Source organism: Ceratosolen solmsi, unplaced genomic scaffold (genome assembly GCF_000503995.2).
Source record: "Ceratosolen solmsi marchali unplaced genomic scaffold, CerSol_1.0 scaffold48, whole genome shotgun sequence".
Classification (NCBI taxonomy): Eukaryota; Metazoa; Arthropoda; class Insecta; order Hymenoptera; family Agaonidae; genus Ceratosolen; species Ceratosolen solmsi.
The window spans coordinates 1477458-1501014 of NW_011948440.1; the positions used below are offsets into that span (position 1 = coordinate 1477458).

Here is a 23557-nt window from a genome sequence, read left to right on the forward strand (position 1 = left end):
CACTTTTGCACATAGGGCCGAACTGCGATTATCCACGAGCTATTCTTCCACTTCTCCCACACGCCCCCCTCCACCGCTCCCTGACATTTGATTCTATTTAATCGCCACCCCCGTCGCCACCGAATGGGTCGAACTCTTTTCGATCGTTTATTCCTTTATGCGCGCTCACCCCCCGCCCCGCCCTATTTCCACGCTCGCGCTTTTTCTTGATGCATCTGCCGCCTGCCTGCGTCTTTCCGTATACCGGCTTTTTCGCTTTGCCCTTTCACCCACTCTATTTCTTTGATGACTGGAATTCATGCGCCGGTCCACGAATACTTTGCCTTATTCGCCTCTTCTTCTCTTTCTCTCAAGTTTTTTACACGCTATGCTGCACGCGCGGACTACCTCATTCTATGCGTTTTTGTCTCCTTTTTATCAAATGTTCCATTGCCCATCGAAGGTCTAATAGAAGGCTATCGAAACTACCCAGTTCTACGCTATTATATTTCGTACTCCTTGTTTTCGTTCTAACAGCGGCGTCATCTATGTCGATCTTTTCGTCCGTATCCCAATCCTTTACGTTTATGTGCCTTCTCTTACATTTCAGATTGGCAGAAAAATTAATCCAAGTCAGAGATTTCCAAATAAAAGTATTAAGTAATAAAAGTATCCAAATAAAGTAAAGTCAATTTAAATTATTTATTATACGTGGTGTAGACATTTTTAAATGAAAGATAAAATTAATTTTTATGACGTTCCTCTACTGCGAAATTAATCGCAAGTCTACAAAAAATAGACATTTCCTTTCAAGATGCTTGATACATAGAGGTCATAATTCAATTATCAAAATAATTTTAATCGAATACATTTGTTGCAAATTAAAGAAGCGCATTCAATATATCAAGTACAACGGTAATATATATATATATATATATGTGTGTGTGTGTGTGTGTGTGTGTGTGTGTGTGTGTGTGTGTATGCGTGTGTATGTATATATGATTTAGTTAAGCCAATCTATATTCCCAGTAGTAATACCGAACTTCCTTTATTATAGCTGCTTCTAGCAAATAAGTCCTAAGCCTCGGCAACCGAGCCAATATTCAAGAGTTCCTCCACCCAATCCCTTTATCCCTTCATTCTTCCATTACCTTAAGGCATTGGTGCAAGTAGTTTCAATCTCACGCTCCTTATCGATACAAAGCGGACATTATCAATTCGCCCTATCGATAAGCACGAGCGAACGGCGAGCGCCGCAACGCATCCGCAAACTCAATGCAAAATCAAATAGAAGCCAAGGACAAATGCTATCCACAACGAAGCGCTACGTCGTCGTCCTACGGATCATGGCGGGAATATCATCGGATAATTGGTCTCGTATTTCTCGTTGTAGCGGCTCGACTCCTCCTCGGCTCGCATGACAATCGACGTCCTGACGGCTCCTCAGGGTCAAGCACAGTAACGACTCCAAGAGCCGGGGGCCGCCTTCGACGATGCCTGCCTCGAGATAGCCGATTATTAGAATCTCGGGTGATACATCGGCGACACGTGACGACGGCCCGGTACTTTATCGCGAGAGAATCCGCGCGCTGACAAATTCGAAGATAGCGCATTATTTGGAACGAGCGGTGGGGGAAGCGCAGGATGTCGGCGATTGATTTTATTTTATTACGTCTCTCGTTAATATACGGGTGCAACCACGTCGATTTTCTCTCTGTGCCGACGAGGGTGGCACTTTTTTCCGATTGCTATCGCCAGTCTGTCGATTTATGACGAGGATGCTGACGTAATGTCGTATTCATGGTATTAAGGAGGCAAGTGTGGTCAATACCTCTTCCTGATATATTAAGGCGATATAATAGAAAATATGATGAAATACCGGCAATTATGGAGCATCTTTGAATTCATCATATTGCATAAAAGCACTTGTATATTATTAAACCAAAAATATACAGTTTCATTATTTTATACTGGTAAAAACACGGTATTAGTTTTTTGTTTGCAGAGGTTTCATTAAGAACAGACCTTTTTGCTATATAACGACAAATAATGGGTTGTTATTTTTCAAATAAAACCGATACAAAATTCTTTTATTTTCTGAATAAAAAAAAAATTGAAACGATATGGCTTTTTGCAACACGTAGAGGAATAATTAGCACATAATGAAATCTTTAAAGTCGGAAAAGTATAAGATTTTGTAATTAGTCATCCATTATTGACAGCGTAAAATTTGCATTTATTCTACACGTTAATATCTCAATATTAGTAGCTTATATAAGTACAATCAACCTTTCACGGAGTATTGATACGCGTAGAATACGCATAAAATATGCATTTAATGGCAATTTATATCTCAATGTATACATACTAAGTTTAATAATATTCTAGGAGTAAACTTAGAGAGAATACAAACACCGTCAATGGATTCATCGTAACTTACAATATTTTGTTATGAAAATGGTGCTATATTTGTAATTACATTATATTTATAATTGGTCATGCATCTCTAAATAGAAATTGTGCAATTATGCACATACTTCAATTTGAATCTAGAAAATAATACATTGATCAATATTAGAGTCGAGTATTTGTTTTATACAACATATGACGCTCAGTTTACGATGAAAACCTGGTGAGAATTTCATACACGTTTATATATTTACCTTAATATAGCCTCAGGATGTGATGAAATACGCTGAAGAATAGAAAACAAACGAAAAAAATTAAGCAAGGAAGGAAGGAAGGAAGGACGGAAGGAAGGAAGGAAGGAAAGAAGGAAAAAAGAAAGGAATGAAGGAAGGAAGGAAGGACGGAAGGAAGGAAGGAAGGAAAGAAGGAAAAAAGAAAGGAATGAAGGAAGGAAGGAAGGACGGAAGGAAGGAAGGAAGGAAAGAAGGAAAGAAGGAAGGAAGGAAGGAAAGGAGGAAGGAACGAAGAAAAAAAGGTAGGAACATCTTAACATTATCGGACCTATCAAGCCAGCTTCCTCATCATATTGTACTTCGGGTCAAAGGCGATGAAAACAATAAAATTTAGGTACACACACATGCAAACTTACGACTTACCGCCGATAAAATGGTCGATTTCCCTTTGCTTAATCTACGAACGAAAAGTTCCCTCTTGTCCTTAATAGCAAACGTACAAGTGAGACTAATATTCGTGCTAATATTTTTAATAATATTGAACTGTTTTGTTCAGATATTCGATAAAATCCGTTTATATATTATGCAACTCTCGTTGCAAAATATGTCTAATGTTTCAATTAATATAATCTTTATCGTCTACAAATGTATCGCCCCTCCCGATAATGTTTACATAAATCATTAATAGGTAAAAATATTTACCATTTGCAAAATTTTCTTTACATATAATGTGTATGATAAATATTCTTATTAAGTCTATGTTTAAACATTGGCAATTCCACTTACTAATTTTAACTAAATAAACAAATATAAATTTTCAATTACAGCAAGTCCATTATAACGTATAAAGGAACATAATAACTATTAATAATATTCTTTACCTTTGATGTATTAATAAAATTAACACAATATCTGTACTCGTAATCTGCATTTATAATACGCATACACACGCGCGCACGCACGCACACACATTGATTATATATTAGGTAAGATGTCAATAATAAAGACCGGAATAACATAGGATATAAAATCGTTTTCGTGAAGAAAGGTGCATCATGGATAACATGGACGGTTGACCGAAAAGAAGTTGGTTAATGGACTTAAAACAAGAACTGATCATTCAATAAGTGGCCCATCGAAGAGATCAGAATTCTATCAAATAATTGGAGTAGTTGAAGTAACCAGATAAGATGGCATAGTTATCTGTAGACATATATTTTTAATATTCAATTGGTCACGAATGTTCTAATTCCTTTGTTATAAAAAATTAATATGATTAATATCGTCTATTTATTACCTTTTTGTAACTTTATTTTTAATATAAATATCCTGTTACGTATTTTATGTGTTAAATGTAGTGCATAAATACATTATTCTTCTATACTAAAGCTAAATGTAGTTTAAGCCTAGCAATTATTAAAAAATAAAAAAAGTATTTAATATTTAATGATTGGATGTTTATTTCTTAAATTTATTGCTTGAAATTTCATTAAATTTGAATTGTATTGTAATATTTGATTTTATGTTGTAAAATCTTTATTGAAAATTTCTTAAATTCATTAGAATTTACATATATTTACAATAGTCAATATTACCGGTCATTCTAGTAAAATATTTATTATAAATTTATGTTTTATCTATTTTGTCAATATAAAAATCGAGTGTGCCTATATAATAATCTTTTTGTCACAATAATTATATGAAAGTCGGATTGGATTTTATCATAATATGGACTCGAAGTATTTTATACTTTTCAGTTATCTATATAGAGTTCCGTTAAAATTGTGTTATTATTTGTATATTGTCAAGAGTATAAAAATACTAGTTCAATCTACTATGGATAACATTACGTTACAATTCGCTTCTAAATAGTAGAAAATATTGATATTGACATTAGTGAAATGATTTTTAAAAATAATATCAATATTATTTTACCGAGGCGCATATAAAAGCATAAATATGAAATATCCAAGCACTTAGTAATGATAAAGCCGAAGAGCGTAGAATCAATAGAAATTCATTACATACGTAATGTTCAAGCTGTAAAAACACTCGAGAAAAGCTATTGACACAATCAATGCTTATCAGTGGTGATAGAAATACGAGTAAAACCATATGATCGTAAAAGAGCTCGCGTGCGCATCTTTACCTCTTATGTTTTGGTATGAGTTTCATCTCCCACCTTCACTTTCACTTCCCACAAAAGCTTTTCTTTCTTTTCAAGCAGTTTCTTTTTCCACCACACTTTTCGTCTTTTATTTTTCTTTTATCTCAGGAGCTACGAAGTGTAAATATATAAATAAAGTAAGAAAAAGAGCACGAGAACGAGACCAAAGAGCGTTTGGCGAACGAATAGTACTAGTCCAGAGGCGTAACCTGGTTGCCAAGGAAAATTATCGTTACCATTTGCTATGTATCTCTTTTGCTGCTTTTCGAGAAAATTTTTCCTTGGCAAACGTTACATAATAGGATCAACTATAGTGTTATATTATCCTTCTTTAATATAGATGCATTGTTGTAAGAGAGGGATGTGAGGGAACCATGATACTTATGAGATAATGAATGAGCTGCACAAGACTTTTGTTCGGTTGACGATGCTAAAAATATGTGGAAATGTTACGTTTGATGGAAAGGTTTCCGATTGTAATTCGTATATTTCAATATAAACATTTAATTATTTATAATATAGTGGTAAATATGATTACTTGGCCAATTACTTTTACAATTAATAATAAGCGTTATCTAAACTTATTTAAAATTAAAGCTAAATTTTCTATCTTAAAGAGAAGTAAGAAAAATGCTTGTATTGTTTTTTTAAATAAATAATATCTTTCTATATGTTTCTACCTGTTTCTTAATTACGTACACGTACAGTTCTCTTAAAGTTAAAAGGTCTTTCTTAACTAATTCATATCAAAGTCAACACTGGGTAAATGTTTAGATGTTGAATTAATTATAATTTGAAATTTATTGCGAAAGTTTGTTACAAGTTAGAATAAATGTGGAAAAATTAAAAAATCTTATTTGTTGAAAGTGGAATAAATAAAAGGAGTCTAAATTATTTTGAACTTGTTAATTATGATTGCATAACGAGTTGTTTAACTGAACATACATCTTTCATCGAATGATGTTGTACATATATTTAATTGAGCACTAAAACGTATCTAATAAAAGTGAAATAGTACGAAATTGTTTTCATATTTCTGCATTATTAAATTCTTAAATATTTTCAAAGCATCTATTCTTATCGACATTTACAAGCAATCGCTATTAAATAAATTGCTGTATCAAATGAAATTACACTTTAAAAATGCACTACACAAAAATACGGGCCATGTTTTACGCTCAATAAAAAATATTATTATATTCAATATTATTTTCTAAAATTCAATATAAATTAGAATCTTTTGTCCAACATATTTTATATTTTACTTTTATTAAGAAAGTTCAATAGAATAACAAATTTTTTAAGCGCTACATATTGCATCAACATTACAGATGATAAATTTTTATTTATAACACGGCAATGTATATATAAGAGTAAATTAATAAAAATATTCGCTTCAATTGATGGAGATTAACTATTCTTAAATTTTTATGGCATTCGAAAAAAAAATTTGTAACTCTTTACAAGGTTTTACAATAGAATGAGTTCCGATGCTTATATGTTTTTAAAAGTAAAATCTTTACTTAAGAATACCATTTTTTTTTAACCAATTCAAGCTTTCGGGTTAATTTTTTGTTTTTTATATTACTACTGAAAAAGTATATACTTTAATGACTAGGATATCTCTCGTTTGAAGAGAAACATTTAAAATGCATTCCTATTCATATACAATTAGTTTATAGTAAATATTATATTCGATTGATAAAATACTGGATATATTAATTAATATAGTGAATGGCAATTGTAATACAAAATTATTCTAGCATTAGTTCTATAACTATAAAAACATTTGTGAAAGTTGATATTTAATTGTTTAATTCGCTAAGCTTTTAATAAAGTATTAACTGAAATATTTTAACAGCATAAGAACAAATTACTTCAATTAAAAATGATCTATTAATATCTTTAACAAATTTAATGCGTAAAATTTAAAAATATGACATTCCTATACAATATATAAATTGGTATTTAAGTATGTGAAATATAATACTGAAAATGAAATTTGAATTTTCAATTTTTGAAGTTGAATCATTTGCTTTTATTAAAAAGATTAATTGAATTTTTAAAGAAAATTTTCTGAAAATTTCGATTAGCCATAATAAAAGTATAATGTTGCCGAGAGATAAAAGAAATTGAGATTGATTGGAGAATAAAAATGTACGGGATATTGTAATCGATACTAACGTGCCACGATAATACGAGCAAAGGAAAGCAGTAACCATCAATTCTACTTTCTTTCGACACCTGAAACTCGTCGAAGTAAAAATAAGTTCATGAGGAAAGGTAATGGTAATTACTTGATGTATCCCATGATAAATTTCTGAACTATATAGTGCGCGCCTTGTATTGTATAAGGAAGGCGTATTTCATATGCATTTCGTAATTTCTTGTATAAATATGGACGATGATGTTTGTTTAAGAAATCGCAGATGCATTATCAGTGTAATAAAGTATATTGTTATAAAATATAATAATTAGAGTATGTAATCTGATTATGTAAGGTATTTAGTATTATCGATTTTGGACATGTTTTTCCTCGTGTTCCTTTCCTATAATGTCTATGTTTATTTTATTATTTATTCCTTTTATTTGTAAATATAAAATCAAAGGATTCAAATTTCTAGCAATTAAACAAATTTTATTTGGAATTTTTATTAATATTTTCTTTATTTTAACTCGAGTTGGTCTTAAACCAATTGAAGATCCATATACATTAATTACTCAAATTACCTCCATTTTATATTTTTCATATTAAATAACACATTCTACGTCGTAATTAAAAATGTACTTCATTCGATAATTCTCCTAATGAAATGAAATTGAACGAAACAAATCATTACTCCGCAATTATTTGTTTATCAATGAGAGCTTGTTAATCCAAAAGAAATAGAAGATAAGTTTGACGATAGCCAGGCCAATAAGTCTGATGTAAATATTCCAAGCTCGAAGGCAGTCGACTTATTTTTTTCATAACAACGGCAATAGGGACGTAATGAAGATTCAAAAGAAAAGAACCTCAAATGCGCCCGATGTCAAGTTCCATTCCATCCGCCAGTGGACTCTTCAATCCTATTCAGGCCACTCACGAATATTAGCATAGAGAAGCGAATTGAGAAAAAGAATAAAAACGAAAGCCGTTCGAAATATTAAAGAAAACGACGAAGGCCTGCCCATTTTACAATTGGCTAGTATATAAGTGATTTCTCATCTCATAATGTTAACGTATACGGCCGAATGAATGGAAAATATCGGGACTTTCGTGGAAATCTCATCGCTAATTGACTACGTTCTTGGAACTCTCAACTCTAAGTTATGATAAATTTTGCAAAAAAAAAAGGAAAAAAAAAAGAAAGAAAGAAAAAAAAGAGAAAAAAAGGATATTACAGCCATTCTCAATGCAGTCTTTCTGTTAATACTAGTGCTTGAATATATTATTAAAATGAATTTTTAACGATATCGTATTTTCTTTATAACTTAAGTGAATTCATTTTCATCTTAATGCATCTTGCGTAAGAGCTTTAATTTCATTAGCTTTATTCATATCTGTTGAATGAAATTTTTAGAGCCGAATACGTGCGTCATCGAGACGACTACACCGATGCTTGTAAATTGCAAGCTAGAGCGCTTTAAGGCAAAATTATATATTCGTTCGTAAGCTGACGTTATTAATTGACGTCACTAATTTGCAATGTCAACTTTTTATAACTCGAATCAAATTACGTCTGTGGCACAATCGCATGTAACATTTAATTTCAATCTCAATACTGTCGCACACCTAATATGTTCTGTCACTTGCTACAAAAGAACAACAAAAAGAAAACAGAAAAATCGAGCAAAACTGATTAAATCTCGCTAAAAAGAACACCATCGCAAATTTCATGACCAATCAGTAAAAATTGCCACCAAGTAGGAATTCGCAAGTAACGATGAATGTAAGAACGAGTTGATAAACCGACACCTCGAGTCGCTTGTAATGCCGAAACGCTTGTACGACGAGGCATAATGTGATTGGGCTGGACCGTAGTCGCGTTGACGCGAACGGTAACGCGGAAGGTACTAAACTATGAAGGTACTCGTAGTATCGCAAATGTGACTCGATAATCGAAAGTTAGTCACGGCATGAGTGACGCGTATGGCTTGGACGGCTTTTATGATTGAAAATTGCGTTAAATTAAGTTACGTACAGCCGAAATTAATGCGAGGTTATATAAGGGCTGTTTTCTTTTTTTTACTAATACCGTTATTATTATTTAGGGTTTTAGGCAATTATTTGTACATTGCTAAAAGGGTGAGGTTTTACATTGTGAGCTAAACAAAGACGTTACAGCGGTTTGCGAGTTTTAGCAAATACTTTGCTCGTGCCACGCTCCTCAAGAATGTACAAGCTAAATTAACTTACTTGCTAATTTTCGTAGATCCCTTGAATATTTTACCTCAGCGAGAATATAACGATTGCGTGCGTGTGCTTAAAAAATTAGATAACTCGATGGGAAATTTGATATTTCATGAGAGACACTTAAAGCCGTGCTCTAGCCTGCACGCAGTAACGCATGCAATGTAAATTGCGAGTTGCGTGTTTATTGTTATGCAGGGCATGAAGCTATGAAAATACGTATGGATAGGGTTGTTGAATGGGATGCTCATTTTTGGTTATGTCGTTGTGGTTACGGCTAGTTGTGTCGTGTTGTTGGAAGAAGGGTTTAAAAGGATATAATATTGGCCGGCGGAAGTTTCCCAATGGGATAGCTCGAGAAAGAGAGGGAAAAAGAAGGAGGAGTTTTACGTGAGAGAGAGAGAGAGAGAGAGAGAGAGAGAAGAAAGGAAAAGGGAGAGAGTTGATTAAAGTACAGAGGGAGAATTCTCTATTATAGATAAGCCTGTACGATTTTTACAGAATAGCGTCAAAAGCTGCAATAGTTGTACAGATGTGAAAAGAAAACAAAACAAAAGAAAAAAGTCTGTTATTGTTATGACAGTGGGTAAATACGCGTGTGAATGTAGTAACAAAGTTTTTATATAAAACAAAGATATTTGCAGTTAGGGATAGAAGATTCATATGAAATACTTAAAAAATGATTGAATATGAGAGAGAGAGAGAGAGAGAGAGAGAGAGAGAAAGTTTATCAAGTTCGTTATTTTATTTAGATAAGAAATTCACGTATTTTCACGTAAATTCACGATATCTTTGATATTTTTCATCGACGTAACCACCCTATTATAATATTTAACGTTATTTCGTTAAAAAATAATTTCACTTAATAGCCTAATATGTATAAACTAATTCAATTTATACATAGATATTTACTGTCGCATGTAGATGATAAAATTATTTAATGCCTCGCTCTACGTTAAGAATGACTTTAATGCAAAAGTTCGAAATCAGAATATTCCTCGAGAATAGGAAAAACTTTCTAAATATTCAACAGCGAATTTAGCAAAAACGTTAGGGCATGTGAAAGTAATCGCCCTTGAACAATTACGAGAGTGGAAGACTCGTCAATTCGTCAGGGCGTAAAAGTAACGAACAATCCGAGACCTCGCGAAAGAACAAAGCACAGCATCGGGGAGCTCGCAATCGGGTATTAAAGTAAGTGCACGGGGGTAAAAGTAAAGGAGTCCGAGGAGAATAAGAGGAAAGTTGGTCTGCCCGAGGCGGGACTCGACCCCTTCCGGTTAGTTCCGCGGACTTCGCATTAGCCACGGAGGATGCGAGCCTCGCGAAATCGAAGTCGACGTCCTAGAGGCCAAGTCGTCGTGACATTACGTTAAATTAGGATCGCAAGATCGACGTTAAGTGGAACAGGATATAGTAGGAGAGAGGGGAGGAGGAGTCGGAGGAGCGATGGAGACGAGGAAGGCAAAAGAATTAGGCTTAATGCTGTTGACGAATTGCCCAGAGAGGCAGGAGGAATTCTTTAATATTGCTCAAGGGGCTCCTCTTCTCTCGTGTCCTGGCGCAATTTTGCCAGCTGATTTTGTCACATGTGCGAACGTTCTTCGCAGATCGAGTTTCGTAGCGTTGATTTATTCATTTTTCACTTGTGCACTTTAAAATCATCGTTACAGCAATATGTAACTATGTATTGGACATTATTTTAAGGTCGAATGTCCGCCAAGCGAATTCCATGTGTTTATTAGTTAGACGTGAAATCAGAGAAAAGATTAGTGAAGTGAGTAGATTAGTGAAAAGATTCAGTGGTTAGATATTAAAACTTACTGTCTAAGCTACTTTCGCATTGAAAATATAATCAAATAGTTTAATTTTAATGCATTAAAGTAAAAATGTTAATTTGCTTAAAAAATGTGTTATCTGGCAGAATATTAAATTTCGTTTCACTTTTGAAAATCACTATGATTATATTTCTTTATACTATAAGAGGATTAAACGTGCGTGAAAATTTTTCGTTAAATCTTTCAGCAATGCCCGAATTAATACTATAAGAGGATTAAACGTACGTGAAAATTTTTCGTTAAATCTTTCAGCAATGCCCGAATTAATTCGAGAAATGATTTTACATACTTATGTTAATAAACGATCGATGTAAATATTTTAATGCTCACTTTTCATTATAATCAGCATATTGTGAATTCTGGCAAAATGAATATCATATTAATAAACGGATTTAATAATGTGTAGAAAAGAATATATATATATATATATATATATATATATATATAGGTGCATATATTATCCAACAGAGGACTTTGATTATTTATTCAGGATTTAGTTTTACGCTTTTCGTTATCAGTGCTAAGGCTTTTACTAGCCTTTACTTTCGACATTCGAACAAAGTTTAAGTTTCCTAATAATTTTCTTATTATCGTTTGCTATTATTTAACAATATTATTCAAATTTAGCAGAAATGGAGAATAATTAATTCCTTTGGGGTATCCTTAGCATAAATATCTCGACTCTTTATTATTTTATGTATAATAAAGTAACGGCAGCCTTAGTCTTAACACGAATTCCAGGAGGTTAAGTATGATAACGCAACGTGAAATATGCGAGAAGAAACCGACACGTTTCTCAACTCCCTAATTTTACTCACCAGCCCGATTAATTATATTCCCAATTGTAATTCTCAATTCCGAAAAATAGTGCAAATAGCCGAACTTTATTCGGTCTTTATCTAATAAAGGCCGAGCACTAAGCGAGATATTAGAAAACCATGTCCATTCGAAGCCAAATGCAATTTTAATATGGAAGCGGCTGTGATCGATCGGACCAGCCACCGACTTCACATCATCGACTCCACGACTAGGGCACACACGGGAGAGTTCGAGCCTCGGCGTTGACAGTGGTGGTAGGAGCTTGCAAGCGCCTCTTTGAAGGATCGTTCTGAGCCTTCAGTCAGCCGAGAACATAATCTGTCTGGGCCTCGCGGCGAGAGCTTTGCCACGATGTTCCTTGCTTTGTTTTCCCTCTCTTTTTCCCGTTTCCTTTGTCATTTCTTTTCCTCCTTTTTTCGAAATCAGCCGACGTATACCGTAAATCGCTACTTACTTGGCCGGCTTTTTTATTTCGAAAAAGATGCGGCGTCCCTTACGGGCAAGCAATTTTAGCTCTCCGGGATATGCCTCTTCGGGATAAGTGGGGCAAGAAAATTAAAATGTTTGTCGAGGATCGGGAGTTGATATGCCTGATTACTTTTTACAATAGAGTATTTCAAAATCATCTATATATTGAGAATTAATTTTATCGATTAGCGAATCAGTTTTTATCTTAATAAATAATCATCGATCACTTATTAGTAACTTCAAAGCTCTCATTAATATTTTAAAACTTTTTACTATTATTCTTTAACTATTTTTAAGAGGGGAGAATCATCGGCTTATTAATTATAATCCGTAAAAGTATGTATGTATTAATGGATCGATGGTTACTTCGATATTATATGATGGTATTAACAAATTAATACAGATTTAATGACAGATATAAATTCTCTTTGTTCATCCATTATACTTCATTCGTATTTTTTAAAGTTTTAAATATTTGCCGACATATTTAAGCGATTGAAAATCCATGTTCATCCACCTGATTATTCGTTTAGATTTAATTGAAATGAGATTACGATAATTCCATTTAAAACGACTTGAAAAAACAAAAATCGATTTCAACGATATTACCGAAATGTCACGATATGCATTAAATATGTAAATGTTATGCGATACATATCATTATTATAAATTAATATTACTTCAAAGTGCGGGAAATGTTGTTACGTATAATGTTTATAGATAAATTTAATATTTTTGACGACTATCAAATAATGATTTGGAATATAAAAGGACGCACATATGAAATTAATTCAATGAGACTAACAAGATCTGTAATGTTCAACTACCGGCTGCAATTTGATTTATTACATTCACCGTGTATTGACAAATTGTTCTAATTAATAGCGATAAATTAATAAACATGATTCAATATGATAAAAACTAAAGTTCACGTATACTATTCGGTGCAGTATAATAAAATTAAAACTTTTCATATAATTATTCAACATTTCTTACTGAATAGTTACACAAGCATTAATAAAATCAATGTACAATAAAATATTAAAATATATTATTACAAATACAAATTATTAAACCGTGATTTATAATTATTTTCAATTTTTCGGGATCAATGAAAAAATGTACAAACATTAAGATTCTTTAGAACATCCGAGCAGTGACACCATTGGGCGTTACTAAAGAAAGTCAAGGATTTTGAAAAAGCTTAGTTTATGAAGATTAAAAGACTCTTCTAAATATCGAGAAATTAAACAATTTCGAAAGAACTCTTTTATCTTCAATTAAACGAAAAATATATTTTAAATTATAAAGACATGGGTATAAGAAATTTAGTTGGCTTAAAAACATAATCTTTAGAATAAATGCATTTTAAATAATGAAATACGTACTCTGAATGATAAGATTGTTTGGCTTATTGGATTAAATAAGCTAAAAAATATTCTTAAACACACTGTACGAAATATAATTACTGCATATTTGTAGCTCAGCTATTTTTTATAGAAATATGAAAATTAACATTAAAACTGTTTATTCACACAAGTTTAAAATAAAATTTTTATTATTGTTTTGAAAGTAGGACGTACTAGGTACAGATATCCTCGCTTTTCAAGATGATTTCCATCTTATACCTTTAAAGCGTTCTTAAATCGATAACAGTGAAGAGTAAAGGCTAATGCTAAAACCCAATAAATCGTATAACTATAGCTTGAATAATATAAACATGTCACCAGTACAGCAATAAATAATAATTGAGCATCCGAAATGACATTTGAAAGATAACATACGAAAGATTAAGGTTGATTTCTTTAATATGCCTTCTTATAGATATCAAATTGGACAAACGCAGTAATTTCTTTATGCTAAAGTTATTTGAAATTCCCGGGATATGATTAGTTCCTGTGCTATACATAATATATGTACAGGTAATTTTATGCTTCCCTAATTATATTGGAATAAAAGGCTTTTAATAAATTAAAAGAAGTCGGAACAAGTAGTTGCAAGTAATGCATATGTATGTATAATATGTATAGAAATAATAACAATTTTTAACAAAAATTGAATTTATTTTTACAAATTGCATTTAATGAAATCAAATGTAAAATTCGATGATAATTCTTACTTATATATGGCAATTCAAATCACTCACTCAACCCGCAACTTTGTTTTTATAAAAACATTATAAAGGTATAAAATTATTTTGAGCAAATTATTCAATCTTAATGATAATATAATTACAATTACAAGAAATACTGATATTTATTGAATTGAAGAGCATCAATAAGATATGATTTTTCTCTATATTTTCATAGATAATTGACAAACCAAATGCGTTTTTATTGAAGAAATGAAAAAAAAAAAATTAATTCATCATAACCAGGCGCATATATCGTGTACTTCTCTCATGCATACTCAGTTTCAACCACCATCGTGGAAACTTTACTTGATCCATATTTATGAGATTCTTGATAAAGACAAATGCTTTGCGGATTTAAAGTATGTATATAAATACACATACTTACAAATGTATATGGACGGACAAATGGGCATAGTGGTAAGTACGTTCGCATGACTATCGGTACGTATATTAACATATAATAGTAGGAGCTGCACGTATACAAATATATAAATTCGTAGCTGCATATAAATAAACACATGTATAAATTTTCATTATTTATTTTTTATCTGATTATTTTGTCTAGTTCCTCCTCCCCAACCCGCTTCGCGCTATTTTCTCTCCAGTTCCCCTTGTAATCGTTCATTCTATCCCTATTTCTCTTCATCTATCCGATTTTCTGTTCTAGTAATTTTAAAAACTAAATATCGAGTCCAAGATAGTCCTGTACTTTAATAATAATTGTATTATTGAACAATAATTACGAATGATACAAATACAATTTAATATTTTCCATAGAATATTTATAATATTTAATCGAATTAGAACGTTAAGTATGCAAATTTAATGAATAATTAATTGAAATAGACTTCTGTGACTTTTATAAAATTAAGATTGATATAGTTATTTTCCCGGTTGCTTCTTTAATTTTTCTCTCTTCATCTGTCTCTCTCACTCTCTCTCCTTCTGTATATATATATATATATATATATATGTATATACTTCTCTTGTATTATTAAATTACTTAGTGAGCACAAATATCTATAAGTAAAATAATAAAAAAATTTTAATCATTTGTGATTTCAGTATTCAGAATATTTTCCATGCTGTATATAAAAAGAATGAATCGAAAATAACAAAAACGACACACATTCACACACACACTGTACATCTGTATAAAAACTTTTTATTAAAAAGTATAGTTATTTGTTTTGAGTAAAAACATTTTATTTAAAATTAATTAAATAGTTATGTTTGTTTCTTATGTATTAAAAAAAAATATATATATATAATGAATTATTAATTAAATAAATATCTAACTCTTACTTTATATCATATTTGTGAAAAGAAAAAATCTTCAATAAACATTAATGATTAGATTAAAACTTTTTAAGAAACTGTATATGTCTATTGAAATTAAAATTATATATGTGTCAATTAACAATATAAAAATATCTAAAAGTATTTTTAAATAGAATGTAATTAATTTCTAAAGATTGTATAGTATAAATTCTCAATCCCTTTTACCAATGTAAAAGATATTTTACATGGATGCAACCTGCAACATCGTCTGTGGTTTTAATAAATTGTTTTTTTTTCTTTTTGACCTGATGAAAAGGAAAAATTCAATTCAACTTTATTAGTTGTAGATATTGAAAATATGTTACGCTATTATCGTAATTATTACTAGTGAATTAAACCACGTATTTTCATGGAAAAATTATGCATAGAAAAATTTCTTTAAAATTGTATATAGTAAAAAAATGAAATTTTTTTTATCGAATTAATTAAAAATATTTATAAAATGTTTACTCGTGCAGTTAAAAACATATTTATTTTTAAATATTTAAAATAAAATTTTTGTATTACTTTATGGTTAATATGAATTTTTAAATAAATTCTCCAAAAAATCAATTTATTTACAATTTTTATTAAACATTATATGAAATTCAAAAGCTTTTCTAAAGTGGAATCAAATGTTTCATTGCATTATAACATATTCTTTAGTATTTTTATATTCTCTTCATACAAAATTAATAAATACTTCTATATATATTACAAATTCAATTAAAACATTCAATTAAAAAATAATGTTAACAGGTCATAATTGTTATTTGACTATATAATAAACTTTAATTAGTTAAAACGAATCTCGTGTCATTTAACGAAACCAGACAAATAATGTAATTTACAATCATAAAATATATATTTATAACTTTTTAAGTGCAAATTTTTATGTTATTTATCTCTTTCACGCGTTAGAATTATTAATAAAGCGTTTTTTATGCGGAAGAATCTTTTATTGAAAAAGAAATAGCAGAATTTAAATTCTATATATATATATATATATATATATATATATATATATATATATCAAGCTTAATTAATAATATACATTTTTGTATATATACATACATTTCTATGTTAATGTAAATATTGTCTATATTCTGCATTACGAGATCAAAATTGTTAACGTTTCATACACACACACACACACACGCACACACACGTACACAATAATTTATTGTTACAATAAAAAATTTAATTTAAAATAGTCTACGCGTTTACACAAAATATTACAAAATGAAATTCGATTAAAAAATAAATAAATAAAGCAATGTGCGTTTTATGATAAATTAACAAATTAAATTTACTTAACATGCTTGAGGGAGTAACAAAACCATTTAGAGCAAAGCTATCGAGGAACTGACACTGAAACATACCCGTTGGCTCTGAAATCAGAATACAAAAAATATATATTTATATATAATAATCAAGTGGAGCGAAAGTGTTAATCATTAACATTTGATTATTCTTAATAAGAAATATTATAAATAGATAAACATATTTGAATACTAATAATGTGGAATAGGATGTTTGATATGAAGGGGAGATTAAAAAGTGAATGTATAATCATTTCAAATACTTTACGCATTGCATTAAAGAATCACGCACTAATTTTTAATTCAATATTCCGCAGCACATGCCAATCAGAGCAATCCAAGTGATATAATTTAACGCGGATGAAATTGTATCGATACATTCCTGAAAATACGCGAGATCAGAGTCGCTCGTAATTGCAGCGATGCGAACGCGTAGACCCACATACATGGAGTATTTTTGGAGTGTGTCGAAGAGATCAGAAATGATTTCGCAAATGATGCGATGTGGCGATTATTTCGCGAATGTTTGCGAATCAGTCGTTTCTGCCTTTGTACGCGTTGGTTTTCCACCTATACAATGACTGTTGAGTTTGTCAAAGCTCACGCGTCTGAACAACCGTGGGTAGTTTTGAATTGCAATTGTGTATATTTTGCTAAAAGATTAACAAGTGTTTACTCCGATGAAAATTTTTAGGTCAACTATTCTATTTTATGTCAATTTTATCAATGTAGATTTATTTACCGTGTAATTTCAAAACACAATTGTATTCATTGTGTTATATCTAAATCATACATACCAGATTGACGTATACGTAATTCAATAGAAAACTCACAAATTATAAAAATTATAATGTAAAATGTAATTCCATAAAGATGAATAATTAAAATATACGTTTCATGATTTCTAAACGTACAGATAAAAAATTAATCAAATTTTATGAAATACACTACTTTCTGTGTAAACTATAATTCGCATATTAGATTATATAAAAATTTAAGGATATCATCGATTAATATCTACATTTATTTTGAATTTATAATTGAAATATTATAATTAATATAAAGTATTATAATTAATATTATCGATAGAACATTTTACTTTTTCACTTGTTATTTAATAAAAATAAACAGTTGCATAGAGCAATTATTTTAAAGACTTTTCAACGTATTACCATAAATGAGACAAATATATACATTGAAAAATGAATAATTAATAATAAATTAAATTCTACAGAGGCACACTACTACTAATATTTTTAGCTAAATACGATAAGGAACATAATGAATGCATTCTGAATATAATTTTATTCGTTTCTTATTATAGATGCGGAAATACCTCCTTTCTTTTATATATGAAATATGGATCAAACTAAATACAAATACAACTTAAAAATATAATTTAATGAAAATTTCTTTAACATTTTAATAATAAGCATTTATTAATTTTGTTATTTATTAGAATGGAAAAATAAAAAAAGTTTCATATTAAACTTAAAATGTTAGTATTTTTAAACTGCAAAATTATCGATTTCCGATAAAGTTTTAAATATCTTTTTCATCGTTACGCACTTTTTTTGTTTTTATAATTCTTAATTATTGTTTTAAAATTGCTTTTAATAATATGATTAATTTTATGTTATATTAATTAAATTTTATACATTACTGTCTTATTATTTTGTTCTGTACGATTCATTAAATAGCCTTGTTTTTTAATTCGTTACTTTTTTCAAATTAACCTCATTTACTTTCTAATTTTATCTCGTTTCTCTCATGAGCGTCCCTTTTTCGTCTCTAATTCGCTTAGTATTTTTATCTTCGTTTTAATACAGACTCATATCCTTATTATTTATAATTTATGTTTATTTTAAAAATTTACTTTTCAAAATCATTTCATTGTATTCTATAGTTAATTTAAAGTTTGTTTAATAAATTTTCGTGCGAGATATCTATTTAACACAATCTTAGATTTATGAAAAATCTAAATTTTCATTTATTTGTATTCTAAAATTCTTTTGATTAAACTCATAATTTTAGTATGTAAAATCTCGTATGATACAATAGAAGAAGAAAGTTTTTTTTTTATTTGCTGCTTTGGTCGAAATGATATAGTGATTTTAATTTTAATTGTACATAAGTACACGAGTACACTTAAGCCACACTAGTAATATTTTTACACTAATAAGATTAATAAAAAATTTTATCTAATTGCAATCCAACTATCAATATCATCTTCTGTTTTTTAGAAATAAATAGATATATTTTAACATTATGATAATGCTTTTGTCACTTTAATAAGTACGATAAATTATAATTCTTTGTTTCTGACGATAAAAAAACTATATAAATATAATTTTATACTCATTACTATAGATATGTTTTTATACAGTATATTATTTTTATAATAGAGTAAAGTGAACAAATATTACTAAATGTTTATACTAAGTTTCTTAAAGTCTTATATTAAGAAAAATTAATATTCATTTCTTCGATATAATGGTTTTTTCTTTATCATTCACGTGACAAGATTCGTTTCCTTGTTTTAGTATTTCTAATAAACAATTTTTATTAAGAGACTAGATTTATAAATATTTTCATTATTCTACTATTCGTATGTAATAAAAACAGTATATGGCATCATATATGACCTTGATTAAAAGTAGAATTCGAAGTTAGTTTTATTCAATAAATTAAATTTTATTATAAGAAAAAAATTCACCAAGCTAACTATCGAGCAATAATTGGCATTAATAAATTTCTTAAAATGAGTCAGAAGTTAATATTTGTTTAATTAAAAGTGTTTCACAACTTTCTAGCAAATAAGTAACTATTAAAAGCATATTTGTACGCCAGTTATTGAAAAACTAACGAGTAATTTAAAAAAAATTTTACACTTAAAAATATAATAATTTGAATATTGGTAGGATGTTCGATATAGTATATTATGTATTATTTATTAATTTTCATGTTATTACTATGAATGTGAAATATATAAACATATATATATATATATATATATATATATATATATATATATATATGATTTAACGAATAACAGTAAATATTGATGTATTTGATTGGAATTTAACTCGTAATGTAATCGGAAATTACTTCTAGCCATAATTTAGACGCAGACTTGTTCTAAATTGCTCTTTATCGTTCCGTATTCAGTATCGTCGAAAAGTTATTATAATAATCATTGAAATGCTTGTTACAACTGTTTTGGTTGTTCATTGAAAAAAAAAAGAAACAAATGCAGTAAAAATTATTGCATTGATATTGAAGAATAAAAGAAATATTTCGTTTTGTGACATCGTTAACTCTATAATTAACCACAAAAAAATAACAAAGATAAGATCTTAACAGGCAGAAAACCATTACTCGACAATTGTACATTTTTATCGTGATTTTGTTTGATAAATTAACGAAAAATATTCATGGCTTCGTTCCCTCGCTCTTTTTTTCACTCCTCCATTATATTTACCTCCTATCCTCCATTGTCTCACGCCTACCCTCGTATCGGGCACGTTATTCCTTCTTCCTCGATCGCGAGACTGATTTTGTTCTCTTTCCCCCACTCCGCTAACTCGCGCCCAAACCTCATTTAATTGGAGCTCTTCGTTAATGCCACTCCGTGAAATGATTGAGTATTTGCCGTTTCATTTATTTTAATCCAATTGAAAACGATCTATCAGTGCTATATAAATTTGGGCGGCCACGTTTTTTCCTTTGGCTCGCCGTTATGCAGCCGTGGCCCTTTAAACGTTCTATAAACATGGGAAAGTGATTTTTTCATGAGGTGAGAATGTCGATCTTCAATTTGCGTCCTTAATAACTCTGTACTTGGGGTGTAGAGGGGGCTTATGAGAAGGCGAATATGTGCACGGAGGCTTACGAATGTGGGAATATTGGAGAAATATGATCGACAGTTGCTCGCACGTATAAGCAGCACGATGAGGTCGAGCAGACCTTATTGATTGTGAAGTGCCGATGAACTGCTGGTTTTGAATTGGAATACAGTTAGACTTCAAGTTTGGGAATTATTGCGTTCGACGCAAATTACTAATAGCTTGCATTCGTTATACTTCGATCGACGATATTGCAATTTTTGTTTTGTTTAATGTAATAATATTAATACCATAATTTATGATTTATAATATTGATAATTACAAAATATCTATTGATTAATTTTTTCTAACTGGACTAATACTGGAGATAAGCGATATTAAGATTTCCTTCGATGAAAGTTTATGCTTTTTCAATAAATACATTACATTATTACATTAACTAAATTTTATTAGAAATAATTCAATTATATAACGAGTTAATTCATATATTAGAAACGGCCATAACTTGCAACCAGTTTATAAAATACTTTTACGAATTTTATATTATAATTTGGTGTAAATAATTGAAATATAAAATTTCAATGGAAATATGAGAAAGCGTTTACTACGGATGTACTTATGTTCACATAATAAAAATGGTTGTCTATTTAATGTTTTAATACCGCTAAATCCAGCTCTGAGGTTCATTAAAACTTTGTTTAATTGCAATCCTTACAAAACAAACATTCATTAAATCATAGATAACTGTAAATAATTTATTTTTATTTCAAACGCTATCTAAATAGGTCTTTCTATTTTAATGCAAATATTCAACATCTTTTGCACACGCTCACTAAGCATCAATTACATATTATTACATAATGGCATTAAGCACATTTTTAGACCAGTGTCTATTCCAATTATGTGTCCATTTATTTGATGAACTTCCGGTTTGATAAGTTTATTTAAATAAATGAATGAACTATCCTTTTTTATTGTTTATAAAATATATTATAGATGAATTCATTATTTAATTATATTTGTTCTAATTTCAGCTTTATTTTACATTTAAATGTTACAAAAGCATTTGAATAAACTTAACTGAACAAATATGTGGTTGAAATAGATTGATAGGAAGCTAAAATTCATCGAGTTTTCAAATAGTTCAAAACTATAAATCGTCAAAGGGACATTTAACAATGACTTGATTCTACATCTCTCTCTCTCTCTCTCTCTCTCTCTCTCTCTCTCTCTCTCTGTGTGCGTGCGTGTGCGCGCGTGTGTGTGTATGCGTGTACGCGTGTGCGCGTATGTAACTCGTAAAAATTTAATTATTATTGTACTCCAAATGAACATTCATTTGAATTTTAATAATGAAAAATTTTCTAGCTATTAAAAAAGCACCCTAATTACAGTCTCAAGTTTCCCAATATGAGAAGAATATTCATCGCAGCCCATCCTTGGCTCCCTCCCTTCACTGGAATTCAAGTTTCAACCCCGTGCAGTAAAAAAAGTAGAAAGGGCCGCCAAACACATTACATCTGCATCAGTGAATTCTGAAAAGCCAGACCAAAGGAACTCGAAAGAGTCTAACTTAAACATATAAAAGTATATATACGTAAGTGTGTACGCACACGTATTTAGGTACATTAGTAATGGACGGTCGGTCGACAGAAAAAAAACGGGATGTATGCATATAGATAGGCAGGAAGTCCGAAGGGTGCTGGACGAAAATTCTGACTCTTAAGCGAAGTTCTAACATATTTTAAACCCTCTCGCATTGCGTATAACGAAAAACGAATGAGAGCTCGGAAGAGATATGAAAAGGTTATAGAGAAACACAAAAAAAAACGAGAGAAGAGAGATAGCGAGGGGGAGGGGAGAGAAAGAAAAGGAGAGAAAGAGAGAAGGGAGAATGAGAAGGAGGAGGAAGGTAGAAATTATATGAAGAGAAAGACCAGAAGAGGATAAACAGACTGAAAGAGAAAAATAAATAGAAGGATAAATATACTAAAAGAAAAACGTACTTCCTTGTTTCTCGAAAATTTTTCTCTCTGTACGTTAATTTTAAGCTTTATTATGAATTCATTAAGTCATTTAGCTACTTCTATTTGTCATAATTTTAAAAAATTTACTGATAATATCTAGCGTAATACATTAATTTGCTTCATTATCAGAGCTTACTTATACGATATGTATGGAAACCATATGCGTTTAGTATATACATTCACAGTCTCATTAGTATGAATTATACAGTCCATATGTAGCTATGAAATATTTAGAAATTTTTATGATCGAAATTAGTGAAATTTATAATTTATGATAATTAAAACTAGTTAACCAATATGTTAAATTAGACAGTAATGTTAGCCGATATTAAAAAAATTATGATAATTATTGTAATAATAATGAGTAGGCTGAATTTCAAAATTTTTATTATTTATTTAAGTATCCATAAGAACGTTTTCTACAATCCTATTAACTTTATATTTATTGGATGTAGCGGATATCTTGAACATTTTAATAGTCTATAATCAATAGAAGGCACATTGTCGCCCAAAGATTGTATGGCATTAAATACTTTCTATTGTTTTCATACGCAAGCAACCGATCAATTAAATTTAATCGAAAGTACAAAATATAATTTCATT

At 29.9% G+C, this 23557-nt stretch overlaps 1 protein-coding gene across 1 annotated transcript in view; it reads right to left on the reverse strand.

The window, feature by feature from the left end:
- The window catches only part of LOC105365630 (homeobox protein 5-like), a 374046-nt gene that overhangs the window by 234849 nt on the left and 115640 nt on the right, over positions 1-23557 (reverse strand). The window contains exon 3 of the mRNA XM_011503844.1: positions 17143-17151. Coding sequence (XP_011502146.1) covers positions 17143-17151 — 9 coding nt within the window. The remainder of the gene's footprint in view (positions 1-17142; positions 17152-23557) is intronic.